The 27,283-nt window shown below is 42.5% G+C and overlaps 1 protein-coding gene across 4 annotated transcripts in view; it reads right to left on the bottom strand.

Moving 5' to 3' along the window:
* The window catches only part of PIP5K1B (phosphatidylinositol-4-phosphate 5-kinase type 1 beta), a 291,346-nt gene that overhangs the window by 51,439 nt on the left and 212,624 nt on the right, over window positions 1–27,283 (bottom strand). For all 4 annotated transcript variants that reach the window (XM_079790914.1, XM_079790913.1, XM_079790916.1 and 1 more), the window contains exon 13: window positions 24,619–24,763. In XM_079790914.1, coding sequence (XP_079647040.1) covers window positions 24,619–24,763 — 145 coding nt within the window. The remainder of the gene's footprint in view (window positions 1–24,618; window positions 24,764–27,283) is intronic.

Raw genomic sequence — 27,283 nt, forward strand, 5'->3', positions numbered from 1 at the left:
AGATGCACTGAGCTGAGAACCAAGTGAGATAAGGAGAAAATAGGTAGTTCCACCCACTGCCAGGGGCTGAGAAACAGGAGACATCTCTTCATTCAAGTTCTTTTCCCGTGCGGATCAGATCTCCAGTTTTAATTTAATTTGGCTTGAAGACTCTGACCCAGCGAAAGCTACTGTCAGAGCAGGAAGAAAGCACATGGAAACCGCCATCACCAGAGACTGCCCCCAATGGGAAGCGCGCAGTCTAAGGAGCGATTGTCTCCAGGGTAAGAGCTCTATGGTTTCACTCCAGGAATGCAGAGTCTTAGGCAATGGCTATATAATGAATGGTCACCAGCTGCTCTCATTGTAAAAGTCCCTGAGCAGGGGAAGTGTGAGTCCCTGTAATCGCTGAACCAAAGTAAACTAATATGAGAAGAAGCATCTACAGTATCTCCCCTCAGAAATGGTCGCAGCGCTGGCTTCCTAGGCATGTCGCCCTCAGAGGGGGCCGTGCTGGGTTTCACGCTCTGCTGTTGCCATCTTGAAAATGTTCATACATTTTAAACAAGGGCCTCAGACTTTTATTTTGCACAGAATCCCACGGATGGTAGAGCCAGTCCGGAATGGTTGTGATGCTTTGGAAAGGTTAAGCAATGTTGCGTAATAATCTAAATCAGATATAAGTTCCTTTTATCAATGTAGTGAGATGAAGGTCCTTTCTAAAAGCGAAAGAGAGGTGACATTTTAGGGTGATAAACAGAACCATAAGGTTTTAGAGACTTGGTTACTAATCCTTGAGATCATGGTTACTAACCAGCAGAATTTGGCCCAAGGTTGTATGACATTGAAATGTTTAGTTGGAGGGGGAGACAGACTACTTAGAATTCTCTTGAAGTTGTCCATACGACACAACTAGTGCTGTTGGCTATGAATGTTACCCTCTCTTAGTTTTTCACGTGATAAGCATTTTAAAAAATGTTAACTGGCTTTCCCCAAGTTCATGTGCCCACAGGGCCGGACTGCAGGTCATTTCTTGCAGCCGGGGCGTGAGGGCAGAGTATGAACTGGGGCGGCCTGAGTTGTGGCAGGACAGGTGTTAAAGAAGTTTCTTCCCCTTTCCTGGGGACTCTAATCAACCCAAGAAGAAAGACAAAGATACTGATATCAGCGGTTCCCCCAACTAAACAGCTCAGGCAGCTCCCCCTGCAGTGAAAACCACAGACGATAAGCCTCAGCCACACACTTGAAGATTCTAATCTTGTTAGTGTCCTACTTTGTGTGTTTGCAATAGTTTTATTAAAATATTATACAGACACCACACAACTGGCCCATTTAAAGTGTACAGGTAATGGTTTTCAGTCTATTAGGAGTTGTGTAACTATCGCCACAACCATTTTAGAACATTTGCATCACTCCAAGAAAAAAGCTCATCCTGAGCAGTCACTCTCCATTTCCCCAGCTCTCCCAGTGCTAGGTAACTCCTAATCCACCTTCCGTTTCTACAGATTTGTAGTGGCACACTTAAAAAAAAAAAAGTTTGTTTTTTTAAAAAATTGATTTTAGAGACAGAAAGGGAGAGGGAGAGAGAAACATCAATGAGAGAGAACCATTGATCGGATGCCTCCTGCAGGGGATCAAGCCCATAACCCAGGCATGTGCCCTGACCAGGAATTAAACCAGCGACTTCTCAGGGCATGGGATGATGCTCAACCAACTGAGCACGCCGGCCAGGCTGTAGTGGTACATTTTTAAGTGTGAGCAGACAACCAAGGATCACCAGAAACCTGAGAAAAGTCACTGCTGTAAAAGGTGAGACAGAAATACACAAGAAAGCTAATTGGAGGGAAACCTATTGTGCTGGGAGGAGAAAATGCCAAAAGCCCACATCTCAACTATCAATTATATCCTTAGATAAGTTACTATAACTATGAAATAATGATACTTAAAAAATTAGAAAGAGGTCTTAGCAAGTAAAAATATAATAGCAGAAGTGACTCAATAACAAGGTTCTGCCCTAGCTGGTTTGGCTCAGTGGATAGAGCATCAGCCTGCGAACTGAAAGGTCCCAGGTTTGATTCCGGTCAAGGGCACATGCCTGGGTTGCAGGCTCGATCCCCAATGGGGACTTGCAGGAGGCAGCCTATCCATGATTCTCTCTCATCGTGGATGTTTCTGTCTCTCTCTCCCTCTTCCTTCCTCTCTGAAATCAATAAAAAAATATTTTTAAAAAGCTGAAGGACAAAATTACATACTTAAAAAAAAAAGAATAACAAGGTTCTATGAAAATACAAGGAAATTTCACCACAAAATGGAGCAAAGAGACAAAGAGATGGGAGACAGAATAAAACAACAGAAATATGGAAGACAGTCTAGCAGTTCCAATTTTCAAATGAGGATATACAGAGAGAGAGAGGAGAGAGAAAACAGAGGTAAGAAATCATCAAGAAAATATTTTAGGCTAAAAACAAACAAAAAAGGAAAAATAAAAGAAAAAGAAAATTTCCTAGACCCAAAGGACATGAGCATGCGGACTGAAAAGGCCCATGGAGTATACTTTACAAGGGATGAAAATATGACCCACTCCAAAGCACTTTATCAGGAAAAGAGAAAATCTTTAAACTTTCAGACAGTGGACGAGAGGGCAAAGGGAGGAATATATGTGGAGGATTAGGATGCAGAATGGCTTTGAACTTCTCAACAGCAACCTAGGGAGCTGACGACAATGGAATAATGCCTTTAAAAACCTAAAGCAGTGATTTTCAACCTTTTTTGTCTCATGTCACACATAAACTAATTACTAACATTCTGTGGCACACTAAAAAATGTTATTTTTTTTTGCCAATCTGACCAAAAATAGGTATGTTTTTCATTGATTTACAAAAACATAATAGTAATTTCCTACACTTTTTGCTCGAAAGTGACTTTAAAAAAATTCTTCTATACTTGTACAGAAGAATTTCTGGTACCAAGAATTAATCAATCAGATGCAACCTTATTAGGTGATGCACATGACCAACAAGATGCAACTCTATAAGTGCCCTGACTAAATAGGTATTGCATGTTTTAAATATTCTTGTGGCACACCGGTTGAAAATCACTGATCTAAAGAAATCATTTCCAAAATAAAATTCTATACCATGCCAAACTATTACGTACGAGTGAGCTTAGCAAAAAGACATTTCAGACAGGCAGATGTCAAAAATTTATTTCCCATGAATCCTTTCCTAAAAAAAATACTGGAGGGCGTGTTCCACAGAAACAAGGGAACAAGATGAGGAAGATGTGAAAACTATGAAGCAGGGGAGCCAACACCAGAAACAAAGGGACTCCCCAGAGCAAAGGGGAGAAAGTTCCCCGGATGACAGCTGTGCACCACAGACAGCAGACTGGACCGGGCCACACTGGGGAGAAGGTCTCAGGTGGCTGACAGGACAGTGGTGCACAATATCTGATGCAACTGAACCCATCAGACGTTGGTGAAGAGCTTGAGACTCAATTAGTAAGAAGTACGTAGACAACTAGCATAGCAAAACATCATTTCAGGGGAAAATACCAGGAAAAGTAATGACCTTGCAATAGGGCATATTTGTGAACAGTGTTTATGACATAACTAGAGGCCCAGTGCATGATTGAATCATGCACGTGTAGGGTCCCCTACACGCTTTTGCTTTTGATCACGGGGAGCTGGGTGCCTGTCCGCTAGTGCACCAGGCCTTTCAGAAGCCTCCAGCGCGGCGGAGGCTTCTGAAAGGCCTGGTGTCTGAGCGGACAGGCATCCAGCTGCCACGCTTTCACTTTCGATCGCTGGTGCACCAGGCCTTTCAGAAGCCTCCGGCGTGGCGGAGGCTTCTGAAAGGCCTGGTGCTTGAGCGGAAAGGCATCCAGCTGCCACACTTTTGCTTTTGATCGCGGGGAGCTGGGTGCCTGAGTGGACAGGCACCCAGCTCCCACGCTTTTGATGGTCCGTGGCCGCTGAGGGGGCTACCCTGCTGTTGAGAGGCGCAGGGGGCGGGACTCCCACCCCCTGCGCCTCTCAACGGCCGCTGAGGGGGGCTGCCGCGGACACCTGGCTACCCTGCCGTTGAGAGGCACAGTTGGGTGTCCGCGCAGGCCCCCTCAGCGGCCGTGGATCTGGCCTCGATCTGGCCCTTGAGAGTCGCAGGGGGTGGGAGTCCCGCCCCCCTCAGTGGCAGCGGATCCGTGCCTCTCAATGGCCGGATAGGCCACCCCGAGTCCTGCCCCCCAGCCTCCCACCGCCCAATCGTGGGCGTAGTGGAGTGATGGTAATTTACATTTTACTCTATTATTAGATAGGATAAGGTAGGTAACAACCTAACCTGAATTACAATGCAACTCCACTAGTAGGATAGAGGGAATGAGAAGGTTAGTGAGAGACAGAGGTGATAAAAGGGAGCTATATTATCCTCTTCCAAAGTGAGAACAAAAAACACCAGGAAGTAGTGTTTTGTTTAGAGATGATGGGGAGTTTGCCATCCCCCAAAATGCCTCTTTGGAATATTGATCATTTAAGCTGATTATTTTTAAGGCCTAGAACGCTACAGTTTAATTTGAACTAGGTGTGGCAGAGAGGACTTTAGATCAAAGTTTCTTCTGTGTCCCATTGTCTCTAGATGGCCCAGCAAACATCTGTTTACTCAACATTAACTGTTTTCGTCTATCCATGAGTTGCCTTACTTCCCCCTTTGAAATCCCAGGTTCCTATGCCCTCCCTAATCCAAAATCACTGGCTTTGGAATTCCTCATGCTTATGTGACTTCCTTGTGTGCACATCTTAAAACTTGATTTTCTCCTGTTAATTGCCTTATGTCATTTTAATTATTCAACCAGCCAGAAGAACCAAGAAGGGAAGAGGGGAATTTTCCCTCCCTCACAAGAAGAAATAGCCAAAAAGTTAGATAAAAAGGTAAAAATGATTACCTTTGCTGGAGAGGAAATGGGGTAGGGAGTGAATAGGATATATTTTTATTGAATTAGATCTTGGATAAAAATAAAACCAAACATGAAAAGAAGTATGAAGAGAACATTTGGTACCATAGAAATGTATGATATAATTTAAAGTGGCATTTACACTGCAATTACAATAATATAATGAACCATACAGAGCCTAACTGGGGTTTACAAAGGCAATAACAATTCTATCAAGTGATGGGATTAAGAATAACTACTTTCTTTTCCAAATTTCCTACAGTGTAAAGTTCCTATATAGCTTTCATAATCAGAAAATGAATTCAGAAAGCTGAAAAAGTCTATTCCTTAGCATAGGCTGAAAATTGGTTCAGAATTATTTCTGTTTTTCAAATCCAAGATTTCAAATTATAAAGGAAGATTCTGGGTGGCTGTGTTTTCTTTCTTATTCTTTTTTTCCTTCCAACTCAGCATTGGGAATATTAGGAACCAATCTTCTAAAACTTATCAATTAATCAAAGGTAATGATTATGTTTAATTTCTCCCCTCAGTGCCATGAATCTCTGATATGGTTTTTGCAACACAATAAAAACAATACTTTGCCAAGTCTGAGGAAGTGAGAAAAAAATATCTCCAAATATCCAAAGTTAATACTGCTCGAACAAAGAAAAGTCATCCTTTTAAAATGTGTGGTGTGAGACATTTGTTTTATGATGACTTTCATTTTAATGTTTAAGAAATGAAACAAAATGAACTCTGTAGTCAGTTCTTGAGACACCTCAAGCAACATTCCTAGGAACCCATCGGATTTAAAAATAATTAAAAATATTCATGCCTTTTCATTGCAAATGTAATACATGATGAAAAATCTCAAACTACTGAACAGGAGAAAAAGCAAAAAAAAAAAAAATCATTCTTAGTTCTACAACTCAAAGCTGCAAAATCATAAACGCTGCTTGTCTTGTCTCTGAATGAAAACGAATAGAAAAAACTTAAATTTCTTTGACTAATATTTGCATAAATCTTTGTTTTTTAATTTGTAGGATGCTCAGTTTCAAACCCACTCCAACAGAGGAGGCGTTTAGTTTCAGGGGTAAGTGATCACGTGGGTGATATTTTGATGGAAACAGTCTAAACAATTACTTCAGAAGCTGAAAAATCTGTCTCATTTTTTAAAATCCTGGCTTCTCCCTTACAGGCTGTGTTTGGCACTATCACTGGTGCCTGCACGACCACCACAGTGCTCTGTCTTTGCTAACAGAACCCCCAATTTTTAGTTTAGGTAGAGGGTGGAGACCAGTAGTGTCAGTGCAGGTAGGTCTCTTCCCAGCCTCCTTTGCAAAAAGAGGTGGTCATGTGATCTGGTGGGGCCGGACTGGGAAAGCTCCCCCTAGGTCCCCTGTAAACGGGGTAAAAAACCAAACTGTTGTAATGAGAAACACCCTCCCTTGTTTTCCTTGCTCTTTTTGTTTTCTTCTGGCATAAATCCCTGGAGCGAGGACATGATGTGTGAGGCTGAGGCAGTACCTTGTGACCATGTGGCAATGCAGAGGAGCAAAACCAAAAGGTAGAGAGGGTAGCAAAGGAGGAAGAGGGACAGAGCCTGGATCTCTGGGACTGTCACTGGGCAGCTGTCCTCACCCTGCGCTGCATCGTTCTGAACTTTATGTGAAGTAAATGACAAACATCCTTTATTACGTATCAGGCCAGCACTGCGCAACTGTTTTAGTATCATGCCATTCGTATAGGACATGGTATCAGGGGAACATGGAGGAGACTGCTGGTATCTGAGGTGAATAACCGTGGTGGCTTCAGCTGCCCCAGGCCCCGCTCAGTACCCTGAAGACTGAGGGGATAAACATCTCTGCTCATCTCTTTGGGGCTCACCAGTGGGTCTCACCATCCTGGCTGGAAAGTTCAAGCTCTGTCTACTAACGGGTTTTCTGTTACTTGGGCTGAAGCATTTCCAGTACTGGGCTCACTTCTACTTTTCCATACAAAGTGATGAGATTTGATAAGATATTCTTTCTCTAGCAACATATTGATATGGAGGATACTCTGACATAAGCCGAAATCACATCATGTGAGTCCACTGACTGGACTATTTGCTATTTGTGTTCTTTTTTGTCAGTTATAGGGCCATTTCCAAATTGACTAAGATTACATTGCGTGAGATTTAAAAATGGGAATGCTTTTAACTGATACATTGGAGACTACATTCATAATGGTTGAAGAATTATAGATTTTAGAGGGAAATATTTCAGTAGTGTCTAGAAGTTCATTTTATGGGTCAAGTAGTGTTTTTCATACAATCTTAGGTTTGGGTACACAATGGCCTTGGTCATAATGGACTGTTTTAGGTGACTGTTATGGATGTTTCTTTGTAAGTCCCCTTTTACTCATTCCACCAGTGCTTACCTTATAGGGTTGACAAGTGCATTCAATAAAATAAATCTGTAGAGTGCTCAGCAGACTAAATGGTATAGAATAGGTATCCATTACATGCTCTTAGGGTTATTATCACAAACAAAAAAAAATGAGAAAATTGTGCATTAACTAATGGTAGCTATAACTTACCCGTTTTCAAAAAATTACCTTCTACATATAGTCAGAGGCTTCAAAAATATTAGGTAAGTGCTATGAAAATGTGAAGCTCTCACCACCCCCCAGAATTCATGTAATTATTCCCATCTGAGGCCAGCTCCCAGGTGACCTGCCTTTCTGTCTTGGCAAAGAGGTGGCATCTCCAGTTACATCGGAGAGCTGTGCTCTTCAACAAAAATATCCAGTTCCCTAGCTCTTCAGAAATCCCACTGAGCGGGCTCTATGTGGGAGCCCCTTGTTTATAAAAAACTGTTTCTATGTCACCGAGGCCAGGAAATCAATTTTAAATCTGTCTCAACCACAGACTGACACGTGGGATTGAGTGACAATCAACTGGGGGACTCTGCTAGCTCATGGTGCCTGGGGTGCTGAGCCCAGGGCTCATCAGTCTGCACTTGAAAAGTTAAATGTGTGCCTGGTATTATAACAACTAAGATGTGTTACAATGGCTAGAAGCAAGTGATCAATACACATCTTCCTGGAATTAAACTTTTTTAAATAAAACAGCATTTCACTTTTCCGGGATCCTTTCTTAGTTCATCCAAGCTTAAGTATTTCCAACATTGTATCTGGCTCATGGAGGAACCTCTTCTGAGCACTTACTATGCCAAAGACAATGGCAGGTACTATGAGGGATAGGCAGTTTTTGCCCTTTGCACTCTCCTCCTTTGCTGCGGGCATCACCACAGCTCCGGGCCAGTCATCTTTCTTGACTCTGTTCTCCTAACTCAGTGGTCGGCAAACTGCGACTCGAGAGCCACATGCGGCTTGCGAGCCGCGTTTTGCCGCTCTGTTGACTAATGAGTTTGCGGACCACTGTCCTAACTCACTTTGCATAGGTCTTTCATTGAACTGAACATCAGTAGCCTTCTATTGTATCTATTAATACAAATAGTATAATTTCTTAAGCAAAGATTTTCCATATTTGCTATCCTGTCTAGCATGCCCTGTGCTGAGAAGGCCTTCCCCACATGTTTGGGGATATTGGATTGAAGTGTGAGTATGTGTAATCTCTATATTAATAGATATGATAAGGATCCCAGCCCAAGAACAGACATGAAGCAATATCTATTCGTAGGATTTAGATCTGCCTGGTGGGCTGACCCAGTCCAAGTCTATTTGCTGAGGATTGAGGAAGGTCAGTGAAAGCAAGTGAATTGAATCATGTCTAGTTCATGTAGCAGGCTAACCCAAGGACTCTGTTTTGATCCCAGGGTGAGAGACATAGAGAAAGTCATAGAGGGGAAGGGGAGAGGGAGAGTACAAACCGACAAAAACCAGGAGAGCTATTTCCTCAAAGTCTATAAAACATCAAGCACAAGTAATATTGTTTTGGGGCCCCTCTAACAAGTAAGGGTGCTCTTACCCATGTGCCGTGGCTCTGGGCCTCTGGGCCTCCGCTGTGGATGGCTAAAGGCCCAGCAGGGGGTGGATGGGACCTTCCAGGCCTGGTGGGAGACTGCAGTGCCTGCTGAGGGACGAGTGAGGAGTGACGGCTCTCAGTGGGACTGGACTTGTTGTGATCACCCAGTAGACACCTTCGGGGACTCAAGGTACATTTGCAGGGTACGTGATAGGGGACTCAGCATCTGCCTCAGTAGATGGGAAAGTGGATTTTGGTATCTGACTGTAACCCCATTTGTTCTCACATGTTGGTGGGACCTGGTACAACTCCAGTTACATGCAAAGTTAAAAAGGCGCAAAAGTTAAATGCAGTATAACTTAGCTACTGTTGTGTTATCAACATTTCCCATGAACCTTGCCCTTCCATGGGGTTTGTCTGTGGAGCATGAACGTTGTTGGGAAGACCTCTGATGCTTCCTGATTTTCTGACTCCTAATGAGAAACCAATCTAAGTAAAAATACAAAAAAAGGGCTCTTCACAAAATAGCCTTTGAAACTCATCACACCCTACTAGGACCACACTCACTGTGGATGAATCCATTATTTATGATGCTGTCTATTTGGAAAGAGGCGGCCCTGACCAAGGAGTTAGGAAATGTAGGTCTTAGTTCCTGTTCTGCTATTAAGTTATGTTGCAACCTCAGCATCCTCACTCAGCAACTCTCTGGTCCTCTCTCTTAAAACAATTATATATATATATAATATTCTTATTTCAGAGAGGAATGGAGAGGGAGAGAGAGATAGAAACATCAATGATGAGAGAGAATCATTGATCGGCTGCCTCCTGCATGCCTCATACTGGGGATTGAGCTGGCAACCTGGGCATGTGCCCTGACCGGGAATTGAACTGTGACCTCCTGGTTTATAGGTCAAAGCTCAACCACTGAGCCACGATGGCCAGGCTGGTCCTCTCTTAATTTATGGACAAAGAAGCAGAGGCAGATGGGGCACACCCCAGCTAATTGTAGTCACCTCCAACCCCTCTGAAACTACAATAAAAGGTTAAAAAAGACATAAACCTACAAAAAGGGCAGAAGCTGGGAGAGGCTAACAGATACAACATTTGGGAGCCTGGAAAGCACATGCACAGGTAGTAACTGACCTAACAAACCCAAGAGAACGGAATCCTAAGCCGCCGCTTGGGGAAGCGAAGGGACACATTGCCAGGCAAAAACGCTGCCCAATTCCAACGGAGACAGAAAGCTTTTTTAATTCTCTCTGATGAGGACATAGAACAGAGGATGTCTGGACCCAGGGACACCAGAGGCACTCGAGGGAAAAGAGAGTGATGCAGTGAATGTCTGCATATTAATGCTGAGACATCCACCCTCTTTCCTGCCCCAGGTCCCAGAAAGCTGACAGCCAGGCCTCTCCCCTCCAGCTGGAAGTTGGAAGCCTCTCCTAAAGGGAATCTGACAAGGTCAACAGCAAAGATTGGGAGATACTAACATTGGTTCCACCTCAAATAACCTTTTAGTGAAGCTTGGTCAACTCAAATGCTTAAGCTACTAGTCAGTGTTTTAGCTTCCCATTCAAACACTTGGTTGAGCATCAAGTAAGAATTTCCAGAAATTTGATGAAAACCTTCAATATGAAAGACATTGACCAAAACTGACAGAAAGAGGCAACCTGAATGTAAATTGAGACCAAAAGGGGGGTAGGGGGAAGAAAAAGAAAAATCCAATGCTGATATCCTCAGCGAGAAAAAGAGAAGAAATTATAACCATCATATAAAGAAAGATTGCTGAAAAAAGGACACTTCAGTGAACAAAAAAGAATTCTTATAAAATACGTCAACAGCAATGGAAAACTTGGTGGAAGGATTAGGAGATAAAGTGGAGAAACTTAGAAAGTAGGATAGAAAGACAAATAGATGGAGATGAAGGGAGGAAAGTAAATGAGCGGACAGATAAAGGAGATCGTACAGGCATAAAAAAATGGTAGAAATGAGAAAATAGGGGAGGAAAAAAATAGTTAAGAAAATTTCAAACTCAAAACATGAATGTACAGAATGAAAAGGCCCGCTGAGTGTCCCATACAATGGCTGAAAATAGATTTATTCCATAGCGTATCATCATGAAACATTGAGACAGGAGGGGGAAGCTGAAGAGATTATAAAAAATACAGGCCATACACAAAATTTCAGGAATCAGAACAGCACTGGATTTCTTAATGGTAACCAGAAACTAGGATAATAGAGCAAAGACTTCACAATTTAGAAAAATAATTACAATTCAGAATATAGAGTTGTATATCAGCTAACCTATCAAGTGTTAGGGTTAGAATAAGGCTTGTTTAGACATTCAAGGCCTTGAATATTTTGTCCTCCCTGAATATTTTTCTTAGGAAGATACTGGAGGATGTGCTGCACCAAAATGAGGGAGCAAACCAAAAAAGAGGAAAATACAGGGTATGAAACCGGGAAATCCACGCAGACAAGGAGTTATTAGGATCCTAGTATGGTGGAGAAGGGAGACCCCAAGGTAACTTGTACTTCGGGCTCAAGAGGGCAGTCAGTGCAGACTGGAGCAGGTCAGAGGCTTTGGGGGACACTCATGCCAGACAGTGAAATTAGCGGGCCCTCCTGGCCAGCGTGGCTCAGTGATTGAGCTTTAACCTGTGAACCAGGAGGTCACAGTTTGATTCCCAGTCAGGGCACATGCCCAGGTTCCGGGCTCAATCCCCAGTGTGTGGCGTACAGGAGGCAGCCGATCAATGATTCTCTCTCATCATTGATGTTCCTATCTCTCTCTCCCTCTTCCTTCATCTGTGAAATCCATAAAAAAATATTTAAAAAAAAGAAGTTAGCAGGACTCGATGCATCTAAATAGTTTGAGAAGCAATTAAAACAACTAGTACTAGAGAGTTTGGGCTTCCATTAAGGACAAATACATAGAAAGCTAAGCAAACACAAGAATGAGATGATTATTTATTACAGAGAAAAAAAGATACAGAAAAGGAAAATCAAACATAGTATTCACACAGTCATAATAAAACATGCAATATGTAAGCACAATCATGATGTAACTATACTGGGAGACTGGAAGGGTGAGGAAGGGAGGGGATAGGTGGGGAAGGGTGCATGCGATGGTGGATGTGGAGTGAGGAAAAGACAACTAAGTCTTAATCTTCTACAGGGGGAAGTTATTAGGTAATGCCCACACCCAAAACAGCAAGAAACAGCCAAATGAGCATGCTATTAAAGAGATATGGAATTAACTGCCAAAGGAATCAGCTAAAAGAATTGATGGTAATAACATCTAGAGACAGTAAAGTACTTAAAGGGAGGCAAATAAGGACCTGCTTTTTTTTTTTTTTTTTTTAAATGTTTTTATTGATTTCAGAGAGGAAGGGAGAGGGAGAGAGAGATAGAAATTCAATGATGAGAGAGAATCATTGATCGGCTGCCTCCTGCAGGCCCCACACTGGGGATCCAACCCGGGCATGTGCTCCAACCGGGAATCGAACCACAACCTCCTGGTTCATAGTCAACATTCAACCACTGAGCCATGCTGGCCAGGCAGGACCTGCCCTTTTTCCTAAAAAACTTTATACAGCTATCTGACTGTTAAACTTGACATACAGAATTTTGGTACAAAAAAATAAAAAATAAAAGGGCTGGATGACAAGATGTCAAAAGGACCCTTCCATTTCCATAGCTCCACGATTGTTTGAGGACAAGCTGTGCTCCTGGGATTGGGGAAACATCAGGAGGGTGGGCAGGAAAAAGGCAAAGAAGTGAAAACTTGATCCACTGCACAAATTAGCTTTGCCCTGGCCTTGAAATGCCTGCTTTCTCTCTTCTCATGACTCAGTGGCGGCAAAGAAAATGGCAGTCACGGCCGTTGGGATGACTGGGCACCAACCCAGCTGCACTCACATATGAACAAAAGATAAAACACCTCTCCCAGACCACGCGCTGCAGCACTCAGACGCACCCTGGCAGTGTGATGAGAAACGAGGAGAGAAAAGACGGAGAAATGCTCACATATACTTTCTCCAAGTGGCCACCGGGACGACCTTTACATTTCAGCCAACTCCTTTGTTGAGAAAACAAGTCTGGTTGTTTTAAAGTTCTTGTGTGACTTTCCGATCACTAATTTTTAACATGGCTGGCCAGAAAAATAAGGGCCTCCTTTATGTCATTATATATTTCCTCTTGATTACCTTATCCTTGAAAGCAGGCTATTAAAATAAATACATTTTGGATTAATATTATTCTGACTTGAGATTTTTATCATCGCCTCCCAATTCCCTCATGTCACGTACCCAATGCTCCTGACCCCCCAGACTATAATGAGCTAAAAGCAAAAGGCTGGTTGTGTTTAGTCTGCCTGTCTGGGGCTGGGGCTGTTAGTTTCTCTGAAATTAATGAGTCCTCAACACAGGTTTACTGTGGACTTCCAGGGTGGAATTCTTTTCCCAAAGACCAGCAAGTCATCTAGATGACAAGGAGAGAATTTCACAGGTAACAGAGGATTCAACAGGGGATACGGGAATCAACTTTCTCCTAGCCTTGGAAGAAATAGTTTGTTATTCTTTGTGTATATTTGCGGCTTATCAGAGAAGCAAAAGGAAAGGGGATTCTGGCAGAGCCTCGCCCTACAGGGTGCCAGGGACGGAGGAGGAATGGCGGGCGCTGCTAAAGCGAGCCTGGAGGAGGGTCACCCATCATGGCGCTCAGGCCCTGGAAGTCACCGCCGCTCTGTAGGCGAGAGAGGCGATGGCTCAGAAGGCAAGTGGGAATGCCATGGGTGGGCCGAAAGGGGGCACCTCAGAGCGAGGCCACAGCAGCTGAAGCAGCGGAAGTGAAGCAGACAAGCCCGAGGTGCTGCCCTGGGTGAGGCTGTGGGGCCACTCGGGCGGGAGCAGGACACCAGCTTGTATCAGACCCGCTTAACCAAAGCATAGAACTAGCTATTGAGTGTGATGTGGACAAATAGAAAGGACAGAGAGAAGTGGTCAGGATAGAGAGGGCGACTTCCAGGGGCCCGGAAGGACCAAATAAAGTTCTAAGCAGAACAAGAGTCAGCAAAGCCCATGCAATTCTAAAGAGAAGGGCTTTCCCATGCCCAGCTCAAATCGGGACCCGGGTGACAGACAGAGACTTGGCCGACAGCAGCTGCCCTCTCACTCCAACAAGAATTGTTTGAGTTGTCGTGTACCCATGGTGTGGGGAAGTGGGTTTTTGATATCTAAATCCAGCCTACCACCAGGAATGCTCAGGGCCTACTCAAGAAGGCAAATAATCCTTCCCACTAATATTTACAGGGTAAAATAAGATGGTTGTTAAGAGTAATAAATTTGACAGTAAAATAGTAGTCAAGTTTTCAGGCTAATTTAAATTGGCTAATTGAAACAAGCGAATATTCTAGAAAAATTAATTGTACTGGACAAAAAGCAGTTCCTAAAGTGTTAACTAAATTTTTATTGGTAGTTCATCTCATGATAAAATTGCGTAACATGTAATGAACCTAAAGCAGTAATATTATAGTGCAAAAAATTAAAATTTAAAAGCTATCAAGACTACATTATAAAATTTTCAAAAGCCTCCTAATATTTAAATAAAAAAAAGGGGGGAATAGTAGAAGAACATCATGTAAGGAAAAATACCCTGTAAGTAAATTACATCTAGAAAATTGGTACTTTAGAAAATTAATTATAAGGCTAAAAGCAAGACACCCATGAAAAACACACATGGTGTCAAAACAAGTCAGAGGAAAATCATTTGGGCAAAAATGAAAAAGGATCCCAGGTCAATTTTATAGAAAATATCCCTTTATTAACTTTTGGTCGAGAATATGTTTGTATATTTTCAGAAAACAACTCCGAGACCATGTGGATTCCTGCAACAGAGAGGAATCAACAGGACTACTCCAGCCATGAAGACAGAAGAGAAGCAGTCCAGAGATGGAAGATGCTTACGTCGCCTTGTTATACTAGCAGTTAGCAGCTATGCGTCACTGCAGGTTGCCCAGGACCGAACCAGAGAGGGTCGGACCTGCATTACCACCATTTGTCCACCATCCAGAACTGAAATATCATTGCTGTTATGTACACATAAGGAACTGTTTGACATTGAAATTGGGTCTCAAAAGAACTGTTGGCCCAGAAAGAAACTTACTACAGACTGATTAATTTGCCTTTCAGCATAACCATTATTGCTTGTCTCATTTTCGGTTCTTATAAGTATATTTCTAGTAGCACATGATCTCACTCATCTAGGGGAAATGATAAACAACATAGACTGATGAACAAGAACAGACCCAGAAACAAGGAGGCATGGATCAGACTGTCGGGCCTCAGAGGGAGGGTAGGGGAGGGTGGGGATAAAGGGGAGAGATCAACCAAAGGACTTGTGTGCATGCATACGAGCCTAACCAATGGTTAAGGACAACAGGGGGGTGGGGGCATGCGTGGGGAGGGGTGTGGGATGGGAATGGGGGGATGAGGACAAATATGTGATACCTTAATCAATAAAGAAATTTAAACAAAAAATAAAAATAAAAAAAATAAAGAGAAGGGCTTTGGCCACTCAGTCAGGATCTCTGCAGACTCAGGTCAAGAATAGCTGCTGAGCTGAAATGTCGTCTGGTCTAAGGTCAGAGGGGCTGGGCTGAGAAGCAGGTTTGGGGCCTATGCCCCACAGGTGTTGCGGTATTTATTCCCCACAGGGGGTGCTAACCTAAAATACCTTCAGGGCAAGGGCTCTTTGTTTAGGGCACATCCCGGTCAAACTGAGATATGAGAGAGGACCTGAGGTCCCATCTCCTCACGATAATCTGGAAACCCGTCCATTTTGCTGTGGTTTTGCATCTCAGGTATTACATGCCTGTCCTTTTAATTCCTTGAATGACTCCACCTGTTTCAGCTGAACCACAAGGCAAAGAAATAGTTCCAGTCCTCTGTCAATATAGAGAAGGAGAGGAGTACCTTGAAAGAAGTTTATTTCTTAAACTCTAGTGAGCATAAGTCCTGAGGAGGTAGCGATGCTTTGGGGAGCATTTCTCAGTGTTCTCTGCAATGCCCTCTCCACAAGTGAAAAGATATGCCCCACGCTTAGGTTCGCCTGTAACAAAGCAGGTTTCTGCTTCAGGGCCCTAAGGAGTGTTATTCTCCCCCAAATCTGTATCATCACTTGCTTGTTGACCTAGTTTCCTGACACTGGAGAAAACATGATTAAATCCTTCACTGTAAGAAGAATGGAAGCAAAACCATCCCTCTGCCCTGTGTGTGCTCTAGACTGAGTGATAGTCCATCTGGGGTGGTGTGGGGTCCTGGCATGAGTGATGGCTGACCTGTCTTTCTTTGTGGACGCTGGAGCTGAAGAACCTTAGGTCTATGCTACATGCCTGGAATTAGCTCAAACATTCCTATGAGTTCTTACGATCTACTCCAGTGCAGCACCCGGGAGAGCATTGCTGACTGTCAGAGAGACTTATTGGTAAAAACTGAAGTCTCTAATGGCACCGACCATTTAAAAAAATTACAGCCACTTTCTACTACTCTTACCTTGGCATGGTGAAAAAACCTGTCTCATTTATAAGGAAGTGATTCCTTAAATCAATGCCTGTGCTTGCACACACATTCTCCCTTTGTACAGCTGTGACCTTTGCAAATCTTTTTTGTAAAGACCTTACATCTATCTAGTTTTTGCTCTATGGATTGTGGCTATTATTTATATCCGGTTTCAACTCTGCTTGGCAAGGCTGGGGCCGAGAGTCACCAGGACATTCCTCAGGCTCCTTGGCCAGGTGGTGCCGGTGCAGGACCCTGGCGGGAGAGGAGCAGGTGGGAGGGAGGAAGTCTTTGGGCCTCTTCTCATTTTTTTTCCTTCCTTCTTTGGCTGGTGTCTCTGGAGGCAGCTGTGTCCCCGCCACTATCCCAGCTCTTTACCAGGTAAGTGATATCCTCTGCCTCTGTCCCTGCCCCCAAAGTGGCAGCCGGTCCCCAGGTGGGGTCCGCCTTCATGAGTCTAGGACTTAGGTGATGGCAGCCTCCTGCAGCTACTTACCTGGGTCTCTCCCCTCCCCCCTTCACGCTGCCAGCCTCCCCACACTCCCTAACCAATTCCCTTTACTAAGTCCTCTGAAATCCCAAATGTGCTTTCTGCTTCCTTGACTGGAATGTGTTTAGTCAGAACTAATGAAGTACTCTGCATGGCTTGTTGCCAAGGCAAGCCCATCTTGCCCTTTCCAGTGGAACTTACCGGAAAGCTGCACGGTGTTAGGATCTGGGATCACTTGGTTATTTTAACAAATACTCTGATGTGCTTACTGTGTGCCAGGTATTATAAACACTTTCCGATGGCCATTTAATAATAATGCATATTTTACAAATGAGGAAACAAGCACATAAAGGTAAAGTGACTTGGCCAATGCTAGATAACTAGGAGTGGAAGCCTGAGGGCTAATAATCTAATTAATAACTTATAATAATTAAAATGCAAGAGAAAGACCCAGCCCCAGGAGGGCGTGGGGGTGGTAAGAAGGGCTGTCTGCATGGTTGGAGTAACCAGATTAAGAAGCATAAAAGCACAGAGTCTGGAGAGGTCAGATTTAATCCCGGCATCGGCAGGAGGCCTGCAGAGCCTTCCGAGGGGCCAGTCCCTGTCTGGCATGTAGGCACAGCAGGTGGCTGCTGTGTTTATAACAGGTACTGCAAGCCTGCACTGCCCCTCCCTTGAGGTTATGGTTAGAGAACTGGAGTTAGTACAAACTTCTTGCAACCAACTTTCTTCTCCCTTCATTTTGTAAGTAATGAATGTCCTGCTAACCTTACTATGTCAACAGAAGATAGTTTTCTAAATCAAGCCGAAACCTATCTAACAAAAGTCTCTTCTCAATGATCATGTAACATTTGGTGTCCACCTGCGGACTGGAAATAAAAACGTGAGGAAATAGCCCTAGCCAGTTTGGCTCAGTGGATACAGCGTCAGCCTGTGGACTGAAGGGTCCCCAGTTCCATTGCCACCAAGGGCATGTGCCTTGGTTGCAGGCTCGATCCCTGGCCCTGGTTGGGGTGTGTGCAGGAAGCAACAAATCAATGCATCTCTTTCACATCAATAGTTCTCTCTCCCCTTCCCTTCCCCTCTCTCTAAAATAAAATCAATGGGAAAATATCCTTGGGTGAAGATTTAACAATAACAACAAAACCTTGAGGAAATAGCTGTTTTGGGTTTCTTGTGAATTGAAATTAATATGCCTTATTTTGAGTGTTTGAACACAGCCAGTCTCTCACATCTTGGAAAGTGAAAATCCTCACTCAAAATTACAGGGGAAAAAGACAAGGCAAATGAATGAAGAGGAAGAGAACTTGTGTGGATATTACCGCATTTCCATTAAAGCATCATCTGAAAGTCATCTTTGTGGATGGGGGCAGCCATCGAATAGCTGAGGCCCGAGCCTTTGATTTCTATGTCAGTGCTGTGGGCAGAAACCATGGCTCTACATTTTAGCCATCTGACCTCAGGAAAGTTACCTAATGTTGTAAAGCACCCTTCATCTGTCAGCTAGAGAAAATAAACACAATGTCAGGGTTTGTTTTCAGAGCTGCTGTGAGAATTAAGCAACTTCATTCAGGTAAGGAACTTAACACAGACTCTTAATATGGTCCAATAATTAGCTATTATTGTAGTTGTTATAATTATTAAATTATTATTAACGGTTTGACTAGTACGATGATAAAAAAAAGTCTCCCAGAGCCATGATGCTTTTAAGAAGGAAACTTAGCCAGTGACTTCTAGGATAAACACCATAGGTAGACATTGACTTAAGCCCACCACTTTGCCTACTGGGAATATTTCAGTTATGAAACCGCAAAAAAATGGCTCAAACACAGGGCCAGGATTCATGTTAGGGAGAAGAACACAACCAATCAACTCTCTGCGAATAGCACACACAGCAAGCAGAGGCGGGAAGTACCTGGAGGCCATGACGAAAGAGTGGAACAGTGGGAAGGACAGAGGCTTGGGACCCAGAGACCTGTGCTCTGGTTTACATCCCATTAGCACGTCCTGTGACCTTGGAGAGGTCACATAATGCATAGCTCTGCATTTCTCCTTAAGTCTGTATGATAATGGGTCCTCTGAACTTTACAGATGGATGGCTCTATTTGGGTCCTTAAATGTGAGTGGTAAGCTATTTGAGGGGAGGGGCTTGTGGCCAGAGACAACTGTTCACCCCTCTCCTGGGTCTATAATACTCTCTCGGCAGGAAGAAAGGGGCACAGAGCTGTGGTCCGATCCACTGGCTCGACCTCTGAGGCCTGGGACGTTGGAGTCAGCCTTTAGAAAGCCTTTGCCAGCTGTCCCTCTATGTGCAAATGAGCAGGGACTTTTCCTCTGACCACCTACCCTTCTCACAACGTCCCCAATGTCTCCAGGGTGAGCCCACCATGGAAACAGCCACCAGCAAAGCAGGAGACGGAACAGCATGGCGATGTCGGTGAAGGCATCTTTGATGGTAAAGTAGAAATACATCGGAATGCAGCAGGGCTTTCGATCCTGATGCATAATCAGAGCTTTAGCTTTGCTACCAACTGTGCAGGAAATCATGAAGAGAATTAATATTCATGAGTCTAACCAATTTCCACATCAAATTGTTCTTAACTTTGAGATAACACTTTATTTGCCTCTGCCTTTCTCAGTGCTCAATGCATACCTCCTTTAAAAGAACAGAGTTCCTACTAGGAAAGAAAAGCCAAGGATCAAAAACTCAGAATTTAAAGCCCACTATTTGCCTGGGAAGCGTGTAGCCACAACAGTTTCTCTTCATTCCTGTGAAGTGCACACTCTGACCCCGAACTGCACAGTGAAACCTGGAAATACGTGCTCCCAATCACCAGGGTCAGCAGATGCTTTAAACATGGCACCATTTTCCTTTGCTTCCTAGTCCATTTTTGAAGTACACTTAAAAAGAAAAAGAATGGATCGCCACTGGAGTTTTTGAAGTTACAAAGAATAACCCTTTAAAAAAAGGAACAATTCTAAGGACAGCACTTTCTCGCTGCAGGATGCAATTTTGGAGTGGAGACATCCAGGCATTAATCAACACCTTTCAAAGTCAAGGATTCGAAAAAGACGGGTGGAATGACAACTGCTAGTTGAAGTACTTACAGCTGATTAAAGTGCAGATATATATATAGCATAATGTTCAAAAGGAAAACAACCACTTGGCCTTAACAGAAAAAAAAAAAAGATTCATAAAGAAAGAGAACAACCCCGATGTGAATGATAACATCGATATTCGACTTTCCTTTGCAGGCTCTGGGATTAGATGTTAAACCCTAGCAGGCTAGATGAGGTTTGGAATCCTTTGTATTTGTTGCTTCAAGAGATACCACGAGGGCTAGGAGGGCTGTCAAGGAAGATAGGATAGAAACAACATCTGATCATTTCTCTTCAGTTTGCTGGTAAGGTTTCCCTGTGGAATAGTCAGGGTCGGACGCCGTAAGTGGGAGAAACAGGAATAGTGATTCTCAGGACGCCATTATTTGTCTTGAGGGTTCGCCATTATTTGTCTTGAGGGTTGGGACGCCATTATTTGTCTTGAGGGTTCCTAGCACCTTTGTGTCTTTCCTGCACCTTTTCCATACTACTTCCCTAAGGCAGTGGGTAAGATATGAGGCTTGACTGTGGCTTCTCCTCTCTATCAAGGCTAAAGCTGAAATACCCACAGGCAAGCAACTGCAGGGGTGAGTAAAGCAGAGGGTAGTGAGCTGGAGGGTTCATGCTTCTCCCCTCAGTGGAGCAATACCAGGACCAAATGTAGCCAGGTAGTAGTGCCAAAGCTCATGGTTTCTCTCTCTCTCTCTTTTTAAAAAAATATTTTTATTGATTCCAGAAAGGGAGAGGGAGATAGAAACATCAATGATGAGAATCATTAATTGGCTGCCTCCTGTACGCCCCTACTGGGGATCGAGCTCACAACCCGGGCATGTGCCCTGACTGGGAATCGAACCATGACCTCCTGGTTCATAGGTCGATGCTCAATCACTGAGCCATGTCGGCTGGGCCAAAGCTAGTGGTTTTTCAAAATAATCTGGGTATTTTCATGAAACTGCTTAATTCTCAAATGTTAGCTTATTTAAAAACATTCTGGGTTCACCAAAATGCTTTTCTCTGGCTTGCACTGTTAGCAGGGCACCCACTGATTGTGGCGAAGGCTGCAGGGCTGCAGGCAGGCCAGCTGGGTGGTGTGCTCAGGGCTGATTCCCGATGTCTAGCCGGCGCACATGCCCCCAGCCTTTCCACAGAGTTTGTCAGCACTCAGTTCCCTCTATCACATCCCTTTCTGAGTAAGATAGAATTGTTTCTTGTTCTTGTCGCTGAACCCAACCTAGGCTGACAGTTGTGAAATTGCAACTGGGAGATACAATGCCAAAGAAGACATAGTTCAAACAATTCATTTCAACAACAAAACAAAACAAAAGAGAGAAAACAGAGAGAACGTTTATGCTTTTCATATTCAAATAAATGATAACCGGTGTCAGCATAAATAAAAGGACCAAGAATTACACCACGACCCGGAGCATGCAGAGGTAGGGCATGCACCGGGGGCTCCCACGCTGGCCGGGAGGGTTGGGGGTCAGCAGGAGGCAGTGCCGCACCCTGGGAGAACCTTATAAATTCCCAAGAGTTGAATACCTTGAGAGTCTAAGGCTTAGACCAACACTGGATACCTAACTACATACAACCACTGACACCAAAACAAACAAACAAAAACCCTTTAATTTTTGTGCTGAAAGTTCTGAAATAATTTGATAGCATACCCAATTATATGACCCTGATAATGAAAACAGAAGCAAACCATAAGTCACCACCATGGCTTCATATGAGAATTGTTTTGACCTTGCAAAGAACTTCCTGTATCTTTTCAACCATCTCTCGAGTCTATTTACATCTGAGAGCAAAAGAACGGTGTGCAGCTGGACCATGCAGATAAAAACACATACCTGTTGCTTGACTAATTTACATAACAAATTTGAACAGTCAAAGTACACATTCATATAGGTATACGTCACCTTAAATTTTTCCAATCCAAGGAAGCTAACCAAATCACTTTTGCAGCTCAGGTGAGCCGAATAATTTATGTTGGAGCCTTATTTGTTGGCCTTCCCACAGGGCTATCCAAACTGCAGCCCAGCTGAGATTTGTGGCTCACCGGCGATTTGTTCCGCTTCTCTAGGCCTAGCCTGGCTGCCTCACCTGCTGTCACCTAACCGGTATCCAGCCGAGAGAGAAAGAAACAGCAACGAAAAAGTATTTCTACAGAAGCTCCAAGCCTTCACTTGCCAAAGGACCGAGCTAGAATCTATAAATATGCATATATTAAAAATGAATCTACCATATCGAATGAATCAAGCTGCTAGCCTGAAGGTGGGAAATGACGTACAGTGCAAGAAGCACTTTACCTGCACAAATTTGATCTTGATTCTCGAGGGCTAGATTTCAACAAGAACTTGTTCAATATTTAAAAACAGATAATTATTGAGAGTCTGTACATAGTAGTCCCTGTCCTCAAACGAAATCTAATTATAAAACTGTGTATGTAAAAACAGAAAACGTAAAACAGCTAACCCCACAGACAATGTTGTGACCTCTTTGTGAAGATATTTTCTATTCCTAGAAACAATGTTTGGGAACATTCTGTTTAAAAAGGAAAATGTCTAATGAATTAATTTCCTATCTAACCCACCTCAATGCTCAAATTTACATTAAGTGTTTAAGAGTCACTATATTAGTTTCCCATTGCTGCTGTAACAAATTATCATAAACATAGAGGCATAAAACAATAAAAATGTATTATCTTACAATGCTGGTAGTCAGACGTCCTATGTTCCTTTGTGGAGGCTCTAAGGCAGAATGAGTTGTCTTGCCTTTTTTTGGCTTCTAGATTCTGCCTGCATTCCTTAGCTCATGGCCTCTTCCTCCACTTCCAAAGCCAACAATTGTCCCATCTTCAAAGCTTTCTCTCTCTCTGACCTGTGCTCTGGCATCACATCTCCTTCTCTGACGCTCATCTTCCTGTCTTCCTCTTTTAAGGCCCCAGTGATTACAACTGACCTATCTGAATAATTCAGGTTACTCTTCCCACCTCAGGATCTTGAACTTAATCAAATTGGCAAATTTTGCTATATAAGGTAATATAGTCATGGGTTCTGGGGATTAGGGTGTGAACAATTTTGGGGGGCATTATTCTGTCTACTATAGTCACTAATGTCACTCATATAAAAAGCATTCAAATATCTTTGCAGCTAGCTCTGCAATATTAACAAGATTGCTTGCTTAAAAAACCCATTCATAAGAAATCACTAAAAAAAAAAAAAGAGAGAGAGAGAAAATAAACAAATGAGACTACATCAAACTAAAAGGTATTTGCATAGTGAAAGAAGCCATCAACAAAATGAAAAGAAAACTTACTGAACGGGAGAGGATATTCCTCACCAATGCATCCTATAAGGGGTTAATATTCCAAACAGATTAAGCAACTCATATAACTTAACAGCAAAAAAACTTCCAAATAATCAAATTAAAAAATGGGCAGATGACCTGAATAGACATTTCTCCAAAGAGGACATACAGGTGGTCAACAGACAATGAAAAGATTCTCAGCATCACTAATCATCATGAAAGAAATGCAAATTAAAACCACACTGAGATATTATCTTGCACTCATCAGAATGGCTATCATCAATAAATCAAAAAACAGCAAGTGCTGGTAAGGATGTGAAGAAATGAGAACCCTTCCGCACTATTGGCGAGATTGTAAATTGATGTAGCTACTATGGACATTATGGAAGTTCTTTTAAAAAATTAAAAATATAACTACCATTTGACCCAGCAATTCCATTGCTGGGTAGTTATCTGAAGAAATCCAGAACACTAATTTGAAAAGACATATGCACCCCTATGTTCACTGCAGCATTATTTACAATAGCTAAGATAGGGAAGTAACCTCGCATCCATCAATAGATGAATGGATCAAGAAGATGTGGTATGTATATATGTATGTATGTATAATGAAAAATTACTTAGCCATAAAAAATAGTATCTTGCCATTTGTGATAATATGGATGAACCTAGAGGTTATTGTGCTAAGTGAAATAAGTCAGACAGAGAAAGACAAATGCCATATGATTTCACTTACATATGGTCGCCAAATGGGAGGGGTTTAGGGGGATAAGTAAAAAAGGTGAAGGGATTAAAAAGTACAAATTGGCAATTATAAAAATAGATATGGGGATGTAAAGTACAGCACAGGGAATATAGTCAATAATATTGTAATAACTATCTATGGTGCCAGATGGGTACTAGACTTACCAGGGTAATCACTTTGCAAGGTATATAAATATCTAATCGCTATGTTGTATGCCAGAAACTAATGTAATATTGCACATTAACTGTAATTAAAAAATAAATTTAAAAATTATTAAAATAAAAATGATGAAAGATTTGTCTTCTTCCACGGAATCAAACATAATGATTAACATAAGAATAATCTGAGGAGTTTTTCCCTAAGGTGCATTTCTTGCCACAGTAAAAATCAACCAACAATGTTCTCTCTCTCTCTTTCTTACTACGGAGCAGGTGACAGGCACATCCTGGTTGTGAGGGACGGCATGTTCTCATTAAGAGATACTGATCTAGTTGTGATGTTGATGTGGTAACAGCCAGTGTGGCCATTTGATCGCGCCAAGTATTACCTGTTAGAATACAGCGTCGTCCTGTCGTGTGGATATTGTTCATTGACATATAAGGAAGAGGATGAAATGGTGGTCGTCAAGGAAGCAGCTTCAAACAGGGATGGTGTGCTAGGCACCAGGTCGGGCCTGTGCCGGGATCCCAGCGCTGGGGAACAAAAGCAACACACACATCATGAATCTCAGTAAGAAATGCAGCTTTTGTGTCTATAACCGTTGAAACGCGTCAAAATAATTCATTTTACATATTAGGCTGCAAATTAAGTTAACTGAGCTCCTCTGAACTGCAGCAGAAATGTAAAATAGTTTCTTGCAAACAGGTTAAACAGGAAGGAAATTGCACTAATTTACAAAGTGGCTTATGGAAATGACATTATGAATGCTCTTTTAAAAACCTAATAAAGTGATTTACTGTTTCAAAAGATGACATACAAAGCTCCTAGGGGCTTCAGGAGATAATTCCACAGAGATTAAAAGGATGATTGGCAAAGGTATAAACACAAAATCAAACCTGATTTCCCTCCCCAGGCTATGCACGTATCTGTGATTCTCAATTTAGATCAAGAACTGAGACCTTGTCAGAGCCAGGAAACTCGTTGTACACGTCACAGCCAGCTAGTTATACTTCAACCACATTGGAGCCCACGCATCTTTGAACACTATCCCAGGCTGTTCTTGACATCACATTTTAACAGCAAGGCTGCCCTTTTAAAAATGAGAAAATTCTTATTTCTTTTTTAATATGTAAGTGTCTATGAAAATACTTACCCAAGAGACCTCCCTCAGCAGGAAAGTGGAATACTCAAGGCTGAGGAGTGACCCATGCCTACTCTCAAGATTCGATGTGGATTTTTGAATCTGCATCATTTTCTTTTCTTTTTAAAATATGTATTTTCTTTTTTTAAATATATATATATTTTATATTTTATTGATTTTTTACAGAGAGGAAGGAAGAGGGATAGTTAGAAACATCAATGAGAGAGAAACATCGATCAGCTGCCTCCTGCACACCCCCTACTGGGGATGTGCCCGTAACCAAGGTACATGCCCTTGACCAGAATTGAACCTGGGACCCTTGAGTCCGAAGGCCGACGCTCTATCCACTGAGCCAAACTGGTTAGGGCTTCTTCTTTTTTTTTTAATTTATCTTTATTGTTGAAAGTATTACAGATGGCCCCCCTTTGTTCCCCCATTAACCCCTCCCTTCTCCTCCCCCTCCCTCCAGGCTTTCACGACACTATAGTCTGTGTCCATGGGTTATGCCAGTGGTCCACAAACTGCACTCGCGAGCCACCTGCGGCTTTTTGGCCCCTTGAGTGTGGCTCTTCCACAAAATACCACGTACCATAATTAAGTTAATAACAATATACCTACCTATATAGTTCAAGTTTAAAAAATTTGGCTCTTAAAAGAAATTTCAATCATTGTACTGTTGATATTTGGCTCTGTTGACTAATGAGTTTGCCGACCACTGGGTTATGCGAACATGCGTATAAGTTCTTTGGTTAATCTCTTCCCACCCACCCAAGCCTCCCTGCTTCCCTCTGAGATTCATCAGTCTGTTCCATGCTTCTATGTCTCTAGATCTATTTTGTTCAACAGCTTATTTTGTTCATTAGATTCCACATATAAGTGAGATCATTTTAAATCATCTTATCCTAAAGTTTACACAACTGTACATCCATTACTGGCCAGCCTGTCAGAGACAGTCCTTTAAATAAAGGACGGTCACCCAGAGCAGAGCTCCTCTAAAAGGAGACCTGGGAGTGCCCAGAGAGCGAGTATAATGGGCGGACCAGTCCTATTCTTAACCTTTTGCACTCGGATGTCGAGTGTGACTCGACACGGTTAGCATCGGTAGCAGGAATCGAGAAAAAAGCAAGCGAGTGCAAAGGGTTAAAGTTCTGTGGTTGGGCTCACGGATTTTTTTTTTTTTTTACTTAGGTAGGTATTTCATTTTTTAATTTTTATTGAGATAGAATTGACATATAACATTGCACTAGCTTTAGGTGTACAACATAATGATTTGATATATGTGCATACTGCAAAATGATTAACACAAGAAGTTTAGTTAACATCCATAGCTACAACCCATGACCCATAGTGACAACATTTTTCTTCTTGTGGTGAGAACTTTTAAGATCTACTCTCTTAGCAACCTTCACATATGCAATAGAGTACTGTTAACTGGTGTCACCAGGCTTTTCTGTGGATTCTTTTTAATCATTCTCCCAAATTAAACTAAAACAGACAATAATAAAAACAATATGACTGGAAGGTGTTTCTGGCATTCCGTTATAGGCACAATAGACTCAAAATTATGTATTTTCAGGAAGTGTGTGTGAATGGAAGCTGATCCTAATAGGCACTACCACGTGAGTGTGATGTTTGGGATTTGGGATTTGAATGGGGTATAGATGGATTGGTAAACTAAGGAGAATTCTCATGACCCTAGTTTTATTAACTTGGGACTGGGAATTCCTAACCATGCCAATGTTTAATTGTATACTAAAGTTGCTGAATTTAGGGCTAAATCTAACAAAAGTTAGGTATATGTGACATACAAAGAGAAAATTATAAAACTGATCCAATTCATTAAAGAGGACCTAAATAAATTGATAACTTGTTACACTGTGATTGTATGTGTAAGTATGTGCTTATATGTATT

This window comes from Cnephaeus nilssonii, assembly GCF_951640355.1.
Source record: "Cnephaeus nilssonii genome assembly, chromosome: 14".
Classification (NCBI taxonomy): domain Eukaryota; kingdom Metazoa; phylum Chordata; class Mammalia; order Chiroptera; family Vespertilionidae; genus Cnephaeus; species Cnephaeus nilssonii.